The sequence below is a fragment of the Penicillium cataractarum genome (genome assembly GCF_028827025.1).
Source record: "Penicillium cataractarum strain IBT 29864 chromosome Unknown utg000005l, whole genome shotgun sequence".
NCBI classification, from domain to species: Eukaryota; Fungi; Ascomycota; class Eurotiomycetes; order Eurotiales; family Aspergillaceae; genus Penicillium; species Penicillium cataractarum.
Window position 1 is genome coordinate 4,064,995 of NW_026622741.1, and position 17,164 is coordinate 4,082,158.

General features: G+C 48.9%; 7 protein-coding genes across 7 annotated transcripts; 2 read left to right on the plus strand and 5 right to left on the minus strand.

Moving 5' to 3' along the window:
- Nucleotides 1-370: 370 nt before the first annotated feature.
- Nucleotides 371-1,609, minus strand: N7496_007157 (uncharacterized protein; the record flags this gene model as incomplete). The annotated part of the gene is made up of 1 exon (XM_056700086.1): nt 371-1,609. One exon carries the CDS (start codon nt 1,607-1,609, stop codon nt 371-373), a length of 1,239 nt encoding a protein of 412 aa, XP_056555499.1.
- An 864-nt stretch (nt 1,610-2,473) lies between these two features.
- On the minus strand, nt 2,474-3,325 carry N7496_007158 (uncharacterized protein; the record flags this gene model as incomplete). The annotated part of the gene is made up of 1 exon (XM_056700087.1): nt 2,474-3,325. One exon carries the CDS (start codon nt 3,323-3,325, stop codon nt 2,474-2,476), a length of 852 nt encoding a protein of 283 aa, XP_056555500.1.
- Nucleotides 3,326-4,658: 1,333 nt separating this feature from the next.
- Nucleotides 4,659-7,650, plus strand: N7496_007159 (DUF323 domain protein; the record flags this gene model as incomplete). The annotated part of the gene is made up of 8 exons (XM_056700088.1): nt 4,659-4,957; nt 5,054-5,733; nt 5,822-6,037; nt 6,095-6,986; nt 7,046-7,329; nt 7,386-7,467; nt 7,518-7,569; nt 7,621-7,650. 8 exons carry the CDS (start codon nt 4,659-4,661, stop codon nt 7,648-7,650), a joined length of 2,535 nt encoding a protein of 844 aa, XP_056555501.1.
- Nucleotides 7,651-10,688: 3,038 nt separating this feature from the next.
- On the plus strand, nt 10,689-11,207 carry N7496_007160 (uncharacterized protein; the record flags this gene model as incomplete). The annotated part of the gene is made up of 2 exons (XM_056700089.1): nt 10,689-10,763; nt 10,827-11,207. The coding sequence occupies 2 exons, from the start codon at nt 10,689-10,691 to the stop codon at nt 11,205-11,207; spliced, it is 456 nt and encodes a 151-aa protein (XP_056555502.1).
- Nucleotides 11,208-11,265: 58 nt separating this feature from the next.
- On the minus strand, nt 11,266-12,159 carry N7496_007161 (uncharacterized protein; the record flags this gene model as incomplete). Its single annotated transcript, XM_056700090.1, has 1 exon — nt 11,266-12,159. The coding sequence occupies one exon, from the start codon at nt 12,157-12,159 to the stop codon at nt 11,266-11,268; it is 894 nt and encodes a 297-aa protein (XP_056555503.1).
- A 767-nt stretch (nt 12,160-12,926) lies between these two features.
- N7496_007162 (transcription initiation factor IIA subunit gamma) lies at nt 12,927-13,447 on the minus strand (the record flags this gene model as incomplete). The annotated part of the gene is made up of 3 exons (XM_056700091.1): nt 12,927-13,073; nt 13,219-13,342; nt 13,404-13,447. The coding sequence occupies 3 exons, from the start codon at nt 13,445-13,447 to the stop codon at nt 12,927-12,929; spliced, it is 315 nt and encodes a 104-aa protein (XP_056555504.1).
- A 1,271-nt stretch (nt 13,448-14,718) lies between these two features.
- Nucleotides 14,719-16,672, minus strand: N7496_007163 (hexokinase family protein; the record flags this gene model as incomplete). Its single annotated transcript, XM_056700092.1, has 2 exons — nt 14,719-15,940; nt 16,038-16,672. The coding sequence occupies 2 exons, from the start codon at nt 16,670-16,672 to the stop codon at nt 14,719-14,721; spliced, it is 1,857 nt and encodes a 618-aa protein (XP_056555505.1).
- Nucleotides 16,673-17,164: the final 492 nt, after the last annotated feature.

Consider the following 17,164-nt stretch of genomic DNA (forward strand, 5'->3'; position numbering starts at 1 on the left):
ACTATAGTTATGTATATACATCGATCTTTGGGAATAGTGAGGGTTGCCTGGGATCCAATCGGCACGCAGAATGCGATTCCCCTCCACGGATTGAGGCGGACCGTAACTTTCCGTTCGGAGCAAGTCTAGTATGGATGATCATTTTGCCTTGAGTAAAGGGAATAATTGAAGAGATATCGTAGATTTTGAACTTTAATCTACAATTTGCTCCTGTGGCACACCGGCGGAGATCAAAGGTCTGGCTCCGCGGCAAGTTAGCGATATAAGGACGAAGCTTTACTTCTTATGAGCTATAAACAATTTCCCTTTCTAGTATCTTCGGACACACAAAGGCTGCTATATAAGATTACACGATTTGAAATTGTCAACCTCAATCTCCCTCAACCTCGATAACACCTGAACTTTTCTTCTCCTTGAACAATCTGAGCTGCCTTTCTTTTGCCAGATAGGCCATGGTAATTGCACGATTGCTCATTAGGCTCTTGAGAGACTCCCATTCCTGGTCAGATAGGAGTGTTTCACTGGGTAGCTTCGAGAAAATATCCGTTGAACGCGTTCGTGAGGCGAGCCCTATAGGGTAACATCGAAGGGTAAATTGCCCACGTTGTTCTAGGCGCGGCTGAGAACTTGCTGCCTCTAGCCACGCCATCCCTTCTAACGGGCGAGCATTATGTGCTCCCATTTCACCTGTCGTATCGTCTTTCCTGAAAGCCTCTGTTGGCTGCTCCGTTGGATGAAAGTCATCATGACAATTCAATGGTGGCGGATCGGGTTCGCTGGTGCTTGAACAGGTTTTTGGTCGGAAAGGGAGGTCGGGCAAGTCCCTAACAATCCACTCATTCAATATGGTATGAGGCTTCGTTGAGCTCACACCCAATGACTGCTTCTGTCTCCTTCCAGTCTTGTCCGAGGCTGCTGGCCGGAGGAGAACCTTCCACGGTTGGACTTCACGTTTGCGTTTTCGCGATGATGGATAAGGTCGCTTGAAAGGTCTCTCATGAGGGGCACTCTCAATCAAAGCCTTATTGTGTTGAAGCAGTATGCGCTTTAGGTACTGTTCAGAGATTCCTCTCTTTGATGCTTCCAGGTAGAACCGAACAGTTTCCCCCTCTGGATTGAAATCATCCATGACACACGGGCGCGCAGCGAGAAAATGGTCGTGGGCCGCCTCCATGTTTTGCTTTTCAAACTCAATTCGGCCCATCCAGTAATGACAACGGGCAACCGAAAGCTTGTCCTTTGAAGCCTCTGCAAGGGTAAGCGCTTTCTGTGCCTGTTTTCTGGCCTGCCGAAATTGATTGTCGGCAATTTGGTTGATGACTGTCACAAGGGAGAGAGAAACTCGCAGGTTTCCCAACCTATTCCCGAATTCGGTCGGTATTGAAGGGGTCTGATTTATCATGACCATCTTGACCACTTCAGACTTGTGTCGATGCGTATCTTGCAGGTTGCGCTTTATTTCTTTGGCCTTGTCGACCAGGTCGCTCGGTGTGATTGGAACATAATCAAGTGCATCAGGCATGCTCGAGTGCTCATCTCCAGATGGATTCAATTTTTTAGGTGCACTGTTCCTTTGTGGCGAAACGGTGCCAGGCGTGGCTTCGGCCATATCGGGAGGGTGGACTGTGGACTGTGGAGCTTTATGAAGAATATGGGGGAAAAATCTAGGTGATCGTAAACAGAAGAGAGAGGAATATCTGCTGAGGTGTCGGAGCAGTATGTTCAAAATTTTCGAAAACTAGGTCTTTACTCTCTGAGTGTGGTTCCACGAAAAAGGTGCCCCCTGATAAAGTGAGCGCTTCATTGGGCTTTTAAAGTCTACCCATTAGGCCGACAAAGAAATTTTTGTTTCTTTGTTAGGTCGCTTCTTTATGCGTCTTGACATGGCTTTTCCAACGTGGTCATCATATTTGTGATTTCTTTGTTTTCTCCTACCATGTGTCAAGTTATGTACCGGTCATTGTTATCTCACTATGGCTCATATTTGGTCATGGCTGGGCGTCTACGTCATCAGGGCAACTTAATTTCGGCTTAGAAAAGATATGCTATCAGATTGGGCACCAATTTAGCCTGAATCATCCACACCAAAATAAGGCTGTGAATTAATACTAGTCTCATCAGATTGGGCTATCCATGCCACGCGGTCAGGCGCGAAGGGCCATGATACCTAGAAATCTGATTGGCTATCTAATTGGATCTGGAGATCTTCACTTCTTAGATCGTATCAAGCAAGCGACCGAGACAGATACTTAACTGTTTATCTCTCTCCTACACAGGCATAGTCTCCACCTGGGCAGTGGTTTTATCAGTTCTCACTTTGTTAAGTAAATTAGCGCTGAAACCTAAATTTGGTAATGTATATTTGGGGGGCGCTTGCGAACAATGATAGTCAACCTACTTAATCTTATGCCTTTGATGAAAGTCAGTAATCGCCAGAAGACTATTCTAGAAGCATATAAAAGTAGAAAAAAATTCACCAAACTCGGTACTGACACGGGTCGTCATCAACATCCGCTGGAACTGGCAGGTGCTCCCCCAGGCTGATCATAGGACGAAGAGAGAGAGAATCCGACGCACCATCCTCGCAGGCTTGCTGTCGAGTAAATTCCACAATAGCCTTGATTTGATATTCCCGAGCTTTGTGACAATATTGTGGATGTGGCAGAGATCTCGAGAATGACCAGTAGGCTCTTTCAAACCTCTCCGTTGCCATGAAATCCATCGCCTCAATGAAGAATGCAGTGCCAACAATATCCTTATACCGGAGCTGCTGAACTTCGCTTCGAGTGGAGACATAATTCATCACACGATCCAATTGGCAAAGAGATTCATGGTACTTACCGGTGGCATACAGGATAGCTGCATGGAAGACCCGAGAATGGAGAATTTCAGCTACTGATATACACGAGCTGGCCATGAGCGAAGTCTCCAGTGTACTCCGTGCAGCTTCAATATCTCCAATTTTCCAAACTTCCTCTGCATCTTTAAGGTAATCATTGCCTGTGCATATCCAGATATCATCGATCCAGTTAAAGCGCCGGTCGGCCTCTGAATTCAGCAAGGCAGCAGGCATCTCAGAGAGATCGTCCTCCAGCCGCAGAGCTGCATAATTGAAATCTCCCACATGCGACTGAGCATGTGCGAGAAGTAGATCGGACTCTGCAAGTCTAGTCTTGAGATTCTTGATCTTTTTATCTGCTCTTTGGAGCTGTAAAGCAAGCTTTGAATTTGCTGTGGCAAGAAGTTCGACATTCCAGTCCGCAAGTTGCTCTCCCTTCTTTGCAGAGTGACCACTGCACAGATAGGAGAATAATCTAGAGAACATGATGCCGAGGCAAATGGGGAAGGTAGCCTTGAGGGTAAGGGCTTCTGGACGTCTAGGTCATGGAAGGTGATCGTTATATTCAGGAACTCCTAAGCCTTTATATAATCAGCAGATCCGGAAATTCGCTGCTTCGAACATCAGTGACACAAAGCGAAGATTCTCATAGACAATCGCATTCTTTCTGAAAGCTTTCAATGACCATTGTTCATCTTTTTTGTGCCTCAAAATAGCCTGTATTGTTGCATTTTAACAGATGCTCAAAGACTCAGCCCGTTTGAGAGACTGATATTAGTTAGTTTGAAGAAACCTTTGTTACCAGCCTTCAATACTAAAAAAAAGGGACTAATGGTTCCCGGGGCTTACTCTTGTGGATATAGGTAGCATCGATAATATCAACATACGAGATCATACGAGGGTGAATCATTCGAGTGGATCCAAAATAGCGCGCAAATCGCGCTAGAAACCAGCAGGCCCGATCTCGATCGGACGACCACAGTGATAAATTTGTCAGCTGTGATTATTGTTCCATGAATGAAGTCGCTCGGTGTTTTGATTAGTTGGCTAAACTTGGACTTAACTTTTGACTAAAGCCACAAGGGAAATCCACCAAGTGCAAAGTGAGCAAACAGGCCAAACCAAGCGCTATGACCTCAGCGCGTCGTGAAGCTCTTTGACCCCACACCCGCGATCGCCGCGACTGGAGGGATCGGGACAATGACTGGGGCAATGCAAACACCAAAGTGGACATTCGCGACGTCAGACGGCAGCACACGGCTGATTCAACCGGTCCTGGTCCAATCTGGTCCAATCTGATAATGCGGATCCGCGCCGTAACAGGAGTGACCCTCGATCTAGACTTGCGGGGTTTCCTTGATGCAAACATGTTCTACGAGACAAAACCGGGTCTACGCGGGCCAATCTGACTGAATTCTTATGATATTGCTCTGGAGCTTGCAAATGCAAAAATGTCAAATACAGTAAGGTCTTATGTGGGTGCCTTTTCCACGGTCTTCTGCGCCCCTCCCTCGTGTAGCCTGCCTCGGGATTTGACTGGTCGTGACTTCTTGTCTGGGTCGTCCTTGCCCCTGGTGTTTGGCGATGATTCGTCATAGAGTTTAGCTCTATAAGCTGCGTCCGAGGTACAACGATTGCCAGGATTAGTTCTTAAAACCCTGGCCTTTCCCCTCTCTCAACATTTGCACACGTGTTTCATTCATTCCAGGTATGTTTTCCTCACTCTATACTTTTACTCTACTCCGTGACGTTTGCTTTGCGAGAGATAGGCTGTCGATCTGCGCTCATCCTTCATTTTCTTGCAGTAACCATCACCACAATGTCTCCAACAGCACTGAGGAATGTGGACGCAGTCGAGATTGTCGATATCCACCAGGATGACTTGGAATTCTCTCTCGTGGATGATTTGTACAAAAGTCTGAATCCTGAAGAGGATAAACCACGTTCATTCCCCACGCTACTCCTCTACGACACCAGGGGACTCAAGATATTCGAAAAGATCACTTATCTGGACGAATACTACCTCACAAACGCGGAGATTGAGGTTTTGACAATACATGCAAAGAGAATCGTCGAGCGGATACCGGAGAATGCACAGCTGGTGGAGCTTGGTAGTGGGTCTGTTGTCCTTGCAACTCCAGATCCGTGGACTTTGATGGACTGCCCGTGAATGGATCACTTTGGCCTTGCACATTTCTAACACCTAATTCTTAGAAATTTGCGCAAGATCGAGATTCTTCTGCGGGAGTGTGAACGGGTGGAAAAGCAAGTGGACTACTATGCATTGGATTTATCACTGGTGGAGCTACAGCGGACTTTCTCAGAGATCTCACCTGAGGGCTTCAACTATGTCGGGCTCCACGGCCTCCATGGAACATATGATGACGCTCTCTTATGGTTGAAGAACCCAGAAAACCGCACCAGACCAACTGTGGTTCTCTCGATGGGGTCATCCCTGGGGAACTTTGATCGTGCTGCAGCCGCGGACTTCTTGGGTGGCTTCTCCAAAGCTCTGGGTCCAGCAGATTTTCTGCTTATTGGATTGGATGCTTGTAAGACTCCAGAGAAGGTTTACAGAGCTTATAACGACTCTCAAGGTGTGACCCAGCAGTTCTATGAAAACGGACTGGCACATGCCAATTCGGTGCTCGGCTTCGAGGCATTCAAGGCTAGTGAGTGGGAAATCATTACCGGATACGATAAAGTCAATGGCCGACATCAGGCCTTCTACTCACCAAAGGTCGATGTGACTATCAATGATATTCAGATCCCGAGGGGAGAGAAACTCATCTTCGAGGAGGCGTATAAGTATGGCATTGATGAGCGTGAGGAACTCTGCCGCAACGCAGGGTTAATTTCCCAGGTTGTGTTCGGAAATTCAACAGATGATTATCGTACGTATATGAGGTTTCGTTTTCGTAAATTGAGCGAGACTCACATTTGCCAGACAAGAGTGACTGACTTAATCAATTTTAACTTCAGATGTCCACCTGCTCTCACCAGCCTCTTTGAATATCCCTCTGCAGCCGTCTCAATACGCAGCTCATCCAGTCCCGACACTTGAAGACTTTCAGTCACTATGGACGGTGTGGGATGTTGTGACCAAGACAATGATTCCCCGGGAGGAACTTCTGTCGAAGCCTATTAAGCTCCGGAATGCACTAATTTTCTACCTCGGTCATATTCCTACCTTTTTCGGTATGTTCACATGCAACTGTTTCTGCACAGTTCTCGGGCTAACTGTGTGGGATTTAGATATTCATTTGACGCGCGCTTTGTGTGGAAAGCCAACCGATCCGAAATACTACAAGCAGATCTTCGAGCGTGGCATCGACCCCGATGTCGAGAATCCTGAACAGTGTCATGCTCATAGTGAAATCCCGGACGAGTGGCCGCCTCTTGACGAGATTCTGGACTACTCGGAGCGGGTACGAAACAGAGCACGATCCATTCTTGAGGAGGGATCCGCCATCCGAGACCGTTGTCTCGGTGAAGCTCTCTGGATTGGCTTTGAGCACGAGGCAATGCACCTCGAAACCTTCCTTTACATGCTGCTTCAAAGCGAAAAGACTCTTCCCCCGATTGGCGTGGAAACACCCAATTTTGAGAAGTTGGCTCTTGATGCAAAGGAAAATGAGAGGCCCAATACGTGGTTCCGCATCCCACAACAATCATTCACGATTGGCTTGGACGACTCCGATGATAATGTTTTGCCGAAGGATTCCTTTGGGTGGGATAATGAGAAGCCACAAAGATCCGTCCATGTACACGCGTTCGAGGCTCAAGCTCGACCAGTCACTAACGGAGAGTACGCCAAGTATTTGCAAGCGGCCCATCTGGAAGAAATGCCAGCATCTTGGACACGTATCCACTCTGACCAGGGTAATCCAATTTCGAAGGGATTTAGCGAGTCACGTCAGAGCGCACCCCAAGACTTCATGGACAACTTCGCTGTGAGGACTGTTTTTGGTCCGGTATCTTTGGATCTTGCACAAGACTGGCCGGTCATCGCTTCATACGATGAACTGGCTCGCCATGCCAAGTGGACAGGGTGCAGAATCCCCTCCCACGAAGAGGTCCGCAGCATTTATCTTTACGCCGATCAGCTTCGAGGAACAGGAGTGCGAAGGATTTCCAATAGTCACAGGTACATCTCCATGAATCTTGACATTTACCCCATGTGAGCAAAGCTAATATACCATATAGCAACGGAACTAATGGGACCTCTCATGGAGTCAATGGCACTTCCAACGGAGTCAAGCACATGAATAATGGAACAACCAAGACTCTCTCTTCAGCACAGACGTCAGTATTCCGTGCACTTGATGGCTCCAATGTGGGTTTCCAGAATTGGCACCCCGTCCCCGTCACGCCAAACGGCGACAAGCTCGCCGGGCAGGGTGATCTGGGTGGCGTTTGGGAATGGACCAGCACACCACTTACGGCACACGAGGGATTCAAAGCCATGGAGATTTACCCCGGCTACACATGTAAGTGATATAATATAAACCATCATATGTAGGCTTTATGCTCACAGATATTCTAGCGGACTTTTTCGATGGCAAGCATAACATCATTCAAGGTGGCTCGTGGGCAACTATGCCCCGGATCGCGGGCCGGACTACATTGTGAGCTCCTTTTTCAGAACCACTTTGAAGAAGATTTACTAATTTTCTAGTGTGAATTGGTACCAACACAACTACTTGTACGCCTGGGCAGGAGCGCGGTTGGTGCGTGATGTGTCTGTGTAGTTGTATCGGAACTGGAATGACTTAATTTAGAGGGGTCTTATGGATGTCATGGATGGCTAGCCACTTCTCATCTCCATCAATACAGCTACTTTAGTAGCTCAAATTGTCCCATTAAGCCCATGGCATATGAAGTAGTTGGTAGATTCTTACACGATTGCGTGAGAGACTCGTTCAATATCGCACAGCGCTAAGCGGACTCAATTGTCGCTGTCATTGGTTGCAAAAGATAATGATGGCCATGAGAGTAAAGTGAAATCAGCCACGAGATATGATATATCCAAAACAAACCGCTTTGAGGGCCATATACTAGCTATTTGAACGATATCATGATAAACAAGTCTCAGTGCACGGTCAAAATGGGCGTGAAGAACCTAAAATCCCCTACTAGGATTGGTAATCTGAACGAGGAATGAATCTTTCAGCGTAAGGAAGCCCCCAAAGCGGCAATCCCTAGGTCAAAGTGTGGAACTTTCGATCAATGGAGTCAAGAATGTAATGTCCCAATTGCTCGGGATGGGCTAAACGAGGATTGGGGGTACCAGCATATCTGGTTAACCTTGCGTTGCAAGGAAACATTTCCCCCAATACGTGCCATTCGACGCCCAGTCCGATTTCAAATCGATGTCAAATTACGATGAAGCTATCGTGGCCCCGGTTGGTTACTGAACCCACAGATTCGGGAAACTCGGCAGTTGAGATGATAAGGTTGGTTGCCTGGTACTAGGAAAATGCCCGTCGATAGTGTCAAAGTTAGGTGAAATTACCGCTTGGATCTATTTCAGTGCCACCAGGTTGAGCTTTTGGATCGTAATACTGTTGACGAGGACCTCAATATCGTACCGCAGCCCCTTGTATGCATCGCCCCGGTTCGGAGTTAAGCCTCGATCATTAGCCCAGGCTTCGTTTGTTGCTACTAGGCTCGAAAGAAGGCGGGTCTAAGACCAGCCCTATATTACGGTATTCTTGCGAATAACATCATTTCTGTACAACCGTTGATTTTATTTACTTTAACTTTTTCAGCTCTGTATTCTTCTACTCATCACGCCCGTGCCAATTCGTATGCCGAAACTGCCGAGTTTTGTGAGGTGTTCTTCAGCGCAACATTGCTCCGACGCAAGGGAGACGAGCACCTCGAAAGATACACGACCCTTTCTTAGTAATAAATTTCAATGTACGCAAGGACTTGGGAATTTTGAGGTCGGGTCTCATTTCATGTGACAATGCTGACTGGGAGAAGTCCATCGTGAATTGCTCAAATAAGAAATAAGACTGTGTGAATTAGCCTTGTCTTGTATCTAAGTACAGTGGTTGTTACCGTCATTGTCAGTAGAATGCCGTTCTGACTACTTGATACATACGGTGCGTCATTTATCGTAAAATAAAGGAGCAGTATTAATTGTTATTGAATATCCAGGGTAGCTATAATCTACTTTGTACCTATAAGATGGATAGCAATACATAGTAATGTAAGTATACAGGGTGCATGGTAGCTTTTGAAGGAATAAACAAAGTACTCGAACTTGAAGGTAGCATAATTGTGGATTTACAGTAGATACACTATAGGCTATATCACACATCTCATCCAGTTGGTATTGGGCTGTCTGATCATCCCTGTCAGTGACGAATCCATGATCGATCGACACGACCGAGGGCGATTGATGATCTATTTTGGCATCCACCCAGATTGACGCCAATAATTACGTGCCAGATGGCGCAGGACTTCTGGCTTTTTCGTCACATATTCAAAGCAAGTAATATTTCATACGGGTATGTAGCTGAAGAGGACTATGTGGTTCTAGGGTGTAAGGTTCCCTTTTTCGTCCCCAGCTCAAAAAGACAGGTCAGACAACACAACGGGGCTGTTCGGGACCGAATTGCCGGCATTTGTAGGCATTTCCACCAAACCTGTTTTTTCTTTGCTTTTTCAGGCACGTATCCGAGCAAACGACGGGTCGAGGCCGGCTCGATCGAAATGCGGCGCTGCTAGATTGAAACCTTAAACGTCGACATGGGTGTTGCCCCCCTGGGGCCAGGGCCAAGAATGAGGTATGGGGTTTCTGGGACACGAGGCACTCCTTCGATCCTCCCTTTTACCCTTTTCGGCCAGTCCTCTCCACTATTGCGCTCCACTGGATCTCAAGTGGCTCGCACGACTGGGGCGTTTGGCTGCATTTTCTTCTTCCCTGCAGGCTGCAGGTCATTATGACCTTGCTGCCTGTAAGTAATGAAGGACCCGATACCTATAGATACGCCGTGAATTCGGAGTGCATACTTCCGCCGTGTCCCGGATCAAAGAAACCGTGGCAGTGCAATGGACCAAAGCGCATGTCATGAATGGTTCCTGCATGGAAAACCGAAATAGTCACAAAAGACTCCGAAGGTTCGGGTTGTCCTCTCTCGCGATCGTAGCCAATCCTTTGCTGTTCAGGAGTCGAGGGTTTCCCCAAAGCGAGAAGAAGAGTTGGCCAGCCCGCCACTGCCGCCAGGGAGAGCGTAGAGTGTCTACTAGCTGGAATGTGTCACAGACCCATCAAAGGGATTTTTGCATGGGTGAATCCTCCCGAGCCTGTCACTGACTGGCCCTAGTCCATGCCTGAGGAGGAGTCGGCTGTCGCCCAGTTCGACCTGTATGAGCGGGGCCGTGGAGCAATTCGTCCTTGACACGCCGTGGATAGTATGGATGTGCATACTGCATGAAAGGCTCTGGAACTCGGCTCCGGGCGCTCCACTAGGGGTGTATCTTTTTTCTACTATATGTACTCAGGTAGGGCCTCATTTAAACGGTTCTCTTTCCCATCCAGCGCATCAATGACTTAGCGCATCTGCAGCTTTTTGTTTCTTCTGTTTCCGTTTATAGACCTACACCGTCGCCAGTCTCTCGTTTCGCATTTTGTCCCTCGTTGTGTAGCATTTGTTTCATCAGCCAGGGCGTTGCCCATTCACGATTCACGTTTCTCGAAGACAAAGCGATCAGTCTTTGTACCAAGACATTTCAGCCGTTTTAAGCCGTCCCCGAAGTCATCGATACTGGACCCTTATATAAAGCCACCGAATATTCCCCAATCCGATCCGAGAACCGGACAGCCACTTCCGTCAGAATGGAGTGTTTTCGACTGATCTTCCGATGCCTGAAGGCACCGTTTGCTCGTAACCAAGGAAAGATTATTGAGATTGTGAGTGCATGAGGTATTCCGCCGACCGAGCGTAAATGTGGCTAACAATGATCTTTGTTGCAGGGACCTCCCACCAACTTCCGCAAAGAAGAACTGCCTGCGTGTTTCTCAGATGCCGAGTCAGTCTTATCACCCACTCAAAATCAAACCGAGCGACCAATTCTGACCTCCCAGCCACAGCACGCTGACGTCTCAGAACAGCCGCGAAACAACGATGGAGAAGGACGAGACAATGATCGAGGCGATTCCTCGTCAGCCATCCGTCAAGGAGAAGATTCAGGGCCATGTCAGGAGAATGAGCGTCCGACTCTCAAAGCCCGCCTCCGAGACCGCATGAAGCGCTCTCGCTGGTTCAAGTCGACACCAACGACCAGCCCTGAAAAGGCAGTCACCAGTGAGATGGACTTGTTCGTCACGACGGAAGAGAACCCGAAGGAGATATAGGTGGGAAATTAATATGATCGTCAAAGCATGATATGTGAAAGTCGGGGGTATCTCATATTCAAAACAAAAAAGTCGGAACATCATTGAAGCGGGATTTCTTGGATTCCAGATTGTCGTTTGCAGGACCACTTTGGATAACACTGTTTGTGGAGGATGGGTCCTTTTTCATGTCGGAGTTAGAAGAGGTGTTGGATCGCGATGGCTCTGGTAGCTCGTCGAGGTCGTCGAATAGCATTTGAACTCTTGACTTGAACCCGCTAGCCGGCGCGGGAGTTACCCGCGCCTTCTCTTGCTTTATTGTAGGCATGCTGTGTATGCTTTCCCTGCTATTTCGAGGATCTTTGGGGTGAGCGGTTCTTGTAGGGCCATGCGTTTGTAGCCGTTTCGACTGGGCTATCGTGACCCGACGGGTCCGCCCATCGAGGTCGTCGTCTTCGTCGGAAGCAGTCTCTCCGTCCATATCGAAACCATCATCTGATGCTGTCTCTTCATGAATGTCGACGATATGCGCAGCCGCTGCTCTTGATAATGGAGCCCCAGCTACAGCTCGGTCGCTGTTAGAGCCGGCAGCTTGTCCAAAGCCCGCCGCAGCCCTCGTAGAGGATTTCAATGAATGCGTACCGACCAAGGTGCGCGATTTCCTAGGGCTGGTCATAAGCCCATGAAGATGTGTCCCAGCCCAGGTATCATCATCATCCTCAGAATCAGCTTTGTCTCCTTCCGGAACACCTAGTTGCGCCAACCCAGCCTTTTGACGCGCAGCGAGCGCGTCGGCCTCCTTCTTCCGTTCTGCTTCCTTCGGTAACTTTGTTCTGCCATCTGTCGGCCTCTGAATTTCATTCATCGCGTCCGTGTTCTGCGCTTTCGCTTCTTTCTTCCGTCGAATGTATTCGGCGTAGTGTAGATGTTGTGTGAATGATTGAGCTATGGCGTAGAACTCGTCTTCAACCATAACCCATGCATCGTCGTGGTCCAAGCCTTCGATTAGGAACCTACGACCTCATGATTAGCGCCAGCCGCCATGATTGTGGGGTATTGCAGCTCAAGACGCACTCTTGGGCGGGACAAGCTCGCGCGGGCGAGGTAGGTGGAGTTTGAGCTGCACAATGTGTATCTTGGTTAGCGCAATCCCAAAAAGTTTTCAAATTCCAATCACATACAAGACCTAAAGAAATCCCGCTTGTCGGGTGATGTGGGAGGCTTTCTCGGGGTAGCGTCGTCGTCGTCGGGCGTGCGCTCTCGTTTGACACGCTTTCGAGGAGTAGACTCTCGCTTTACCTTCCCGTCAGTACCCTGATTTAACAACCAAGGCAGAGTTCTCGGCATGGTGCGCCTTTGGTTTAGCAGTTGCGAGGATTTTGCGCGACGCGCTCCGGCGCGGAGAAGATGGGGAAGGAGGCTCTGATAGGCACCGATAAGATGAGGTCACCTCCCGCTTTGGTTTGGGCGTCGGGGTCAAGCAGAGCACTGGAATTATTCAAATCAAAAGGTTGCTACACAAGACTAAATAAAGGAGAAAAGTGTATGGTAGATCTTTCAATTGATATGGGTATCTGATCTGATATGAAAGATCTTGTTTATGCATAATACAGAGCGATGAAAATGATTCCCTCAACGCCGGCTGGGGTCATAGCCCTGAGCCAAGGACATGCCTGGAAACGCCTGTGCAAGCCGAAATTAAAAAGAAACGCCAAAGTCTTCTCGACCGCTAATGCCATTCTATGTCTCGCCCGGTCGCTTGCTGTTGCAGCTCACGATCTTCACTCGGTCCGCGTTGATGGTAGTCTGGTTGTCGAGTTTGAACTGGACATCCTTAATCAGGAATGTCCAGACCTCGTCGCAGAATCGGTACGTATCAAGGTGGCCCTGTGTAAAGTAAAGAAGAGGGAGAGAAAGTTAGCCCGCCTGCGCTATCCAAATGAACGTTATCTCCAGCCACCGCCTTGATCGTCTGTCCAGGATGACTCCTTCGACGAAACGAATGTACCTTGAACGTGAGTCTGGCCCGAACCTTCTCGGCCAGAACCTCGGTGACCACCTTGTCAAAGGTGGACAGGATCTTCATCGCGAGCTGGGGCTCGATACGGCCCTCGTTGATCAAGTCGTCCAGGGTATCCGTCAGGGACAGGCCGAGGCTAGTCAGGTTCCAGTCAGTCCCCAAATCAACATCCTGTACTGTTGTGGTGATCATCATACCTGCTCCCACGGTAGAGCTCGTAGTATGATTGTTGTGCGGCCATAGTGAATGCAAGATGGGCCTGTTGGAGAGGAATGTCGAAAGGGCAAGAGGAGTGTCTAACGCTGAGTTGCCTGGGCATGGTCGATCGCGGGGATGATCGCCCACGTGAGGTCACGTGACATGGCCGTTCCTTATCGCGCATCTACGTCAGTCTCGATTCAACTAAATGAATAGCTTCAGATATCTTGTCATGAAGCGTTTCTGGTACTCTTTAATCAATGCCATCCCCAACGGAGCTAAGTCATCTTATGAAGACTCTTTGTAGAGGGTGGATGTCTTCCAATCATATGCATCACCTTCCCTACAGTCGTTCTCTATCCTCAAGTACCTCCTCAGCGCTAAAAGGTACGTCTCTATTTCACATACGATTCACTCAGCAGATATAGCTCGCTAACTTGTTTCATCACATCCATAGATACTTTAAAGAAACCTTCAAACCAATCTTCCACAAGCACGAATAGCGAGACCCCTACAACAACCGACAAACAACCATCGAGCTCAGTCAAGACCAAAACAATTGCCCAAGCCGATGCAGAACTTCGAGAACGCTTAGAACGAATGTCTGGCGATGGAGGAGCGGCAGGCATTGAATATGAAGATGGAAAACCAAGCGCTATGAAACGTGGCGTGCGCAACAATATGTTCCGATTGATATGAGCTATTGCAGGTCCAATCACCTTCATCAAGTCCAAAGCGAAAAAAAAAGTACATGCTGGATATATATCGCGGCTAGGGCTATTAGACTCCGAGCGGCATGTCTGGCCCATCTTTGCCAAGACATATCGGAATCGAGTGGGCATGCACGGCCATCGCCGCGGAAAATAATACAATCTGGTCCTGCGAAGCATGGATGGTTTCGGCGATTGAGGACTCCATTCAATAGCTTCACTGGACCAAGCTTGCCTCCCGTCGAGCAGCTATGAAAAGCCGTTTTTGAAGATCCCCGTGCATCACAAGCCGGGACCCGCATTCCACGCGCCTTAGAAACGGCCTAGCATTCCCCATTACGTCCGATCCACCACAGAGCCACGCAAGCAAGAGCTTTAGGTTATCGTGCGTGTCCATATCATCCCCGAGGGATCTGATTCAGAGCATGCTCTCGAGACGTTGTCTCCAAAAAATTACATAACAGAGCTCACGTCCTCTCACCGCAAGAACCTAATCAATTCATTTCTATGAGCGGGATGGAACAGCGATTCGCAGAATAAGCCGAACATTGCCCATGGCCCAAAATCGTAAAGCGTAACAAAATCAATATAAGTTTCCCTTTTTTTACTTGCCGACAACCATGCCAGCCAAAACACCTGCACCGATAACGCCGCCATCAGACGCTTCTCGCAAAAAGACCGATTTTCCTCCTTGTTGTGGACCCGTGCGCATGATCAAGCGGTCAATATGTTGTTGGCACATCTCCTTGAACTGCGGGTAATGTTGAATGATGCCGCCCGTATAGGCGACGACTAGCTCTTCAGGGCCGGACTGCCAGTCAGCAGGAAGTGGTTGGAGAACGGGGACAACGTGGCCGTGGACACTGTTGCCGGGCGTTGCGATGGATGACGGGGTGGCTGTGCTGCTAGATATGGGGACGTCTCCGTTGCTTTGTGGAGAAGCAGCGGCTTCGGGGGTGTTGGCGTTGCTGTCTTCCTTCAATTCGATTTCACGGCAGCAGGCCAAGAGGCCGATTACGGCCGCGGCGATCAGTCCTGCCGATCGCCTTTGCACTGCTCGTGCGATTCTTCGGAATGCACCGGCTGTTCGCGTATCCCAACGCCAGTCGCTGCTCTCGGGTGGGGGAAGCGATTCGTTCAGCGCCTTTGCAAGGTCTTGGTCTGATCGGGCCTTCGCTACGTTGTCGGAGATATAGGTGGTTGTCAGTGCGTACTCTTGAACCAGGTTCGCGGGTAGAATTCGCTTGGAGAGCCCTCCTTTGGACGTAAGGTAGTCGAACAGAATCAAGCGAATCAATTCACCAATGTATCGACCACCAGTCATGTACTCGAATGGCTGAAATCCGGGACGTGCGCACGCTCGATCTAATTCAACGTCCCATTTGGTCGTAATATTGAGCTCTCGTAGTGGTGGCGCAGCTCCAGAAATGGTCCATTCCGTGTTAACAATAGTCTCCACGGCATTTGGATCCATTGTGTTAACATTTTTGGCTTTGGATTCGTGAAGCTCGGTCAGCTTCATCGGAATGGTCGCATTACATCCGGTGCCAACAATGATACCCATAGCGACTCGACTGTTGGGTAGTTGTTTCACTTTGTAAGCAAGTGAAGCCAGAGTCGCAACCGTGTCGTTCGTAATGGCCTGGATCTTTAGCTTTGGTAGAGCGAAAAGCTTCCGGCGCTTGGAAGAAGGCTCTTCCTCATCATCCGGTCTCCTGGTGTGCTTTTCGTATCCATTGAGAAGAATGTTGCGAAGATCGAGGTTAGAAGTAATAGCGAATCCCTTGCCCATGGGCATCAGCGTTGCCTCAGCTAGCGATTCTTGCCTATGAAGAAGTTAGCACTGGGGATACCAAGACGAAACCGGGTAATAGATTGTAAATGCCTTCTGCATTCAAATCCAACCCAAAAAGATGAACTGACATGATTGGGAAACTGAAGGTGATGCCCATGTCTAATTCTGCTGGTATGTCCTTCTTGGTGGCATCCGACGTGAGACTCTCGGCTACCACTTCAGCAATACAGTCACCAATCCACGAGAACAAATCCTCTGCTTTGTCCTTCTTCAAGTGCTCTTGGATTGGCCAAGCCCGTTCCAAAGTGCGCTTGACCCGTTGTCGCTGAGCCTTGCGAATGGTGTCTCGTGACCTCTCCGAGGCATCTGTAGGGCGGGAATCTGACTCCTCCACTTCGCCAAGCAACTCAATAAATGCGACCCGGAGATTACTGCCTCCAACATCAATTGCCAGATATCGGCCGGTCTCTTGACCAGTAGGAAGCTGAGTTACTGGGGTCGGTAAAAACTGCTGATCGGACGTCAAGGCCAGGTGGCGGTAGGTTTCGGAAAAGCGACGGGCCAATCTGTAGAGCACTCCGTCATCCAGGCTAAGAGGTGATAGAAATTCGTCTAATTGATGGTGAAACTCGAGATACTCTCGCTGAGACGGATCCATCTCCGAACTGATGTCATGGTCCTCATCTTCGATCGCCTCCTCGTGCATGATGTCGCGATCCTCTTCGTTGTCCTTCTCGGACGATATTGAAGTGACCGATGCCATTGTTTTAGGATACTCTTGTTCCTAGGAGTGGAGTTCAAACGCGCTTTTCGGAGCGCAGGCAAGGAAAGATACGATAGAACGGTGTTTTCAGGGTCCTAAACGAGCAATTTCAATTGCCCAATGACGCCGAACGAATGTTGGCGAATAAATGAATAGCAAGTGACAAAAGATTGTACCTTTTAGTCGCAGCACTCCGATCTTAACCGTGACGTCGGCGACCCTGGAATGTTAAAGGAAAGCGCGCAATCAAGACACGACCGCGCAGTCTAATGGCTTGAAGGCGCAAGGGCCAGAGACGGAAAGAAGCGCGCGTAGCGGGGCTGGCGGGCTAAAAATAAAGCGTTGGCGAGCTTAGATTGCAGGCGCAGGGACTGGATCCAGGTTAGCAAGGTTGCAATTGAAGGTCGATCGTGGTGACGCGGTCTGCAGGATAATCGAGGGGAAGGTGGAACATAGAGTAGTATGGACAAGCTGGGATAGCGGGACAGTGGA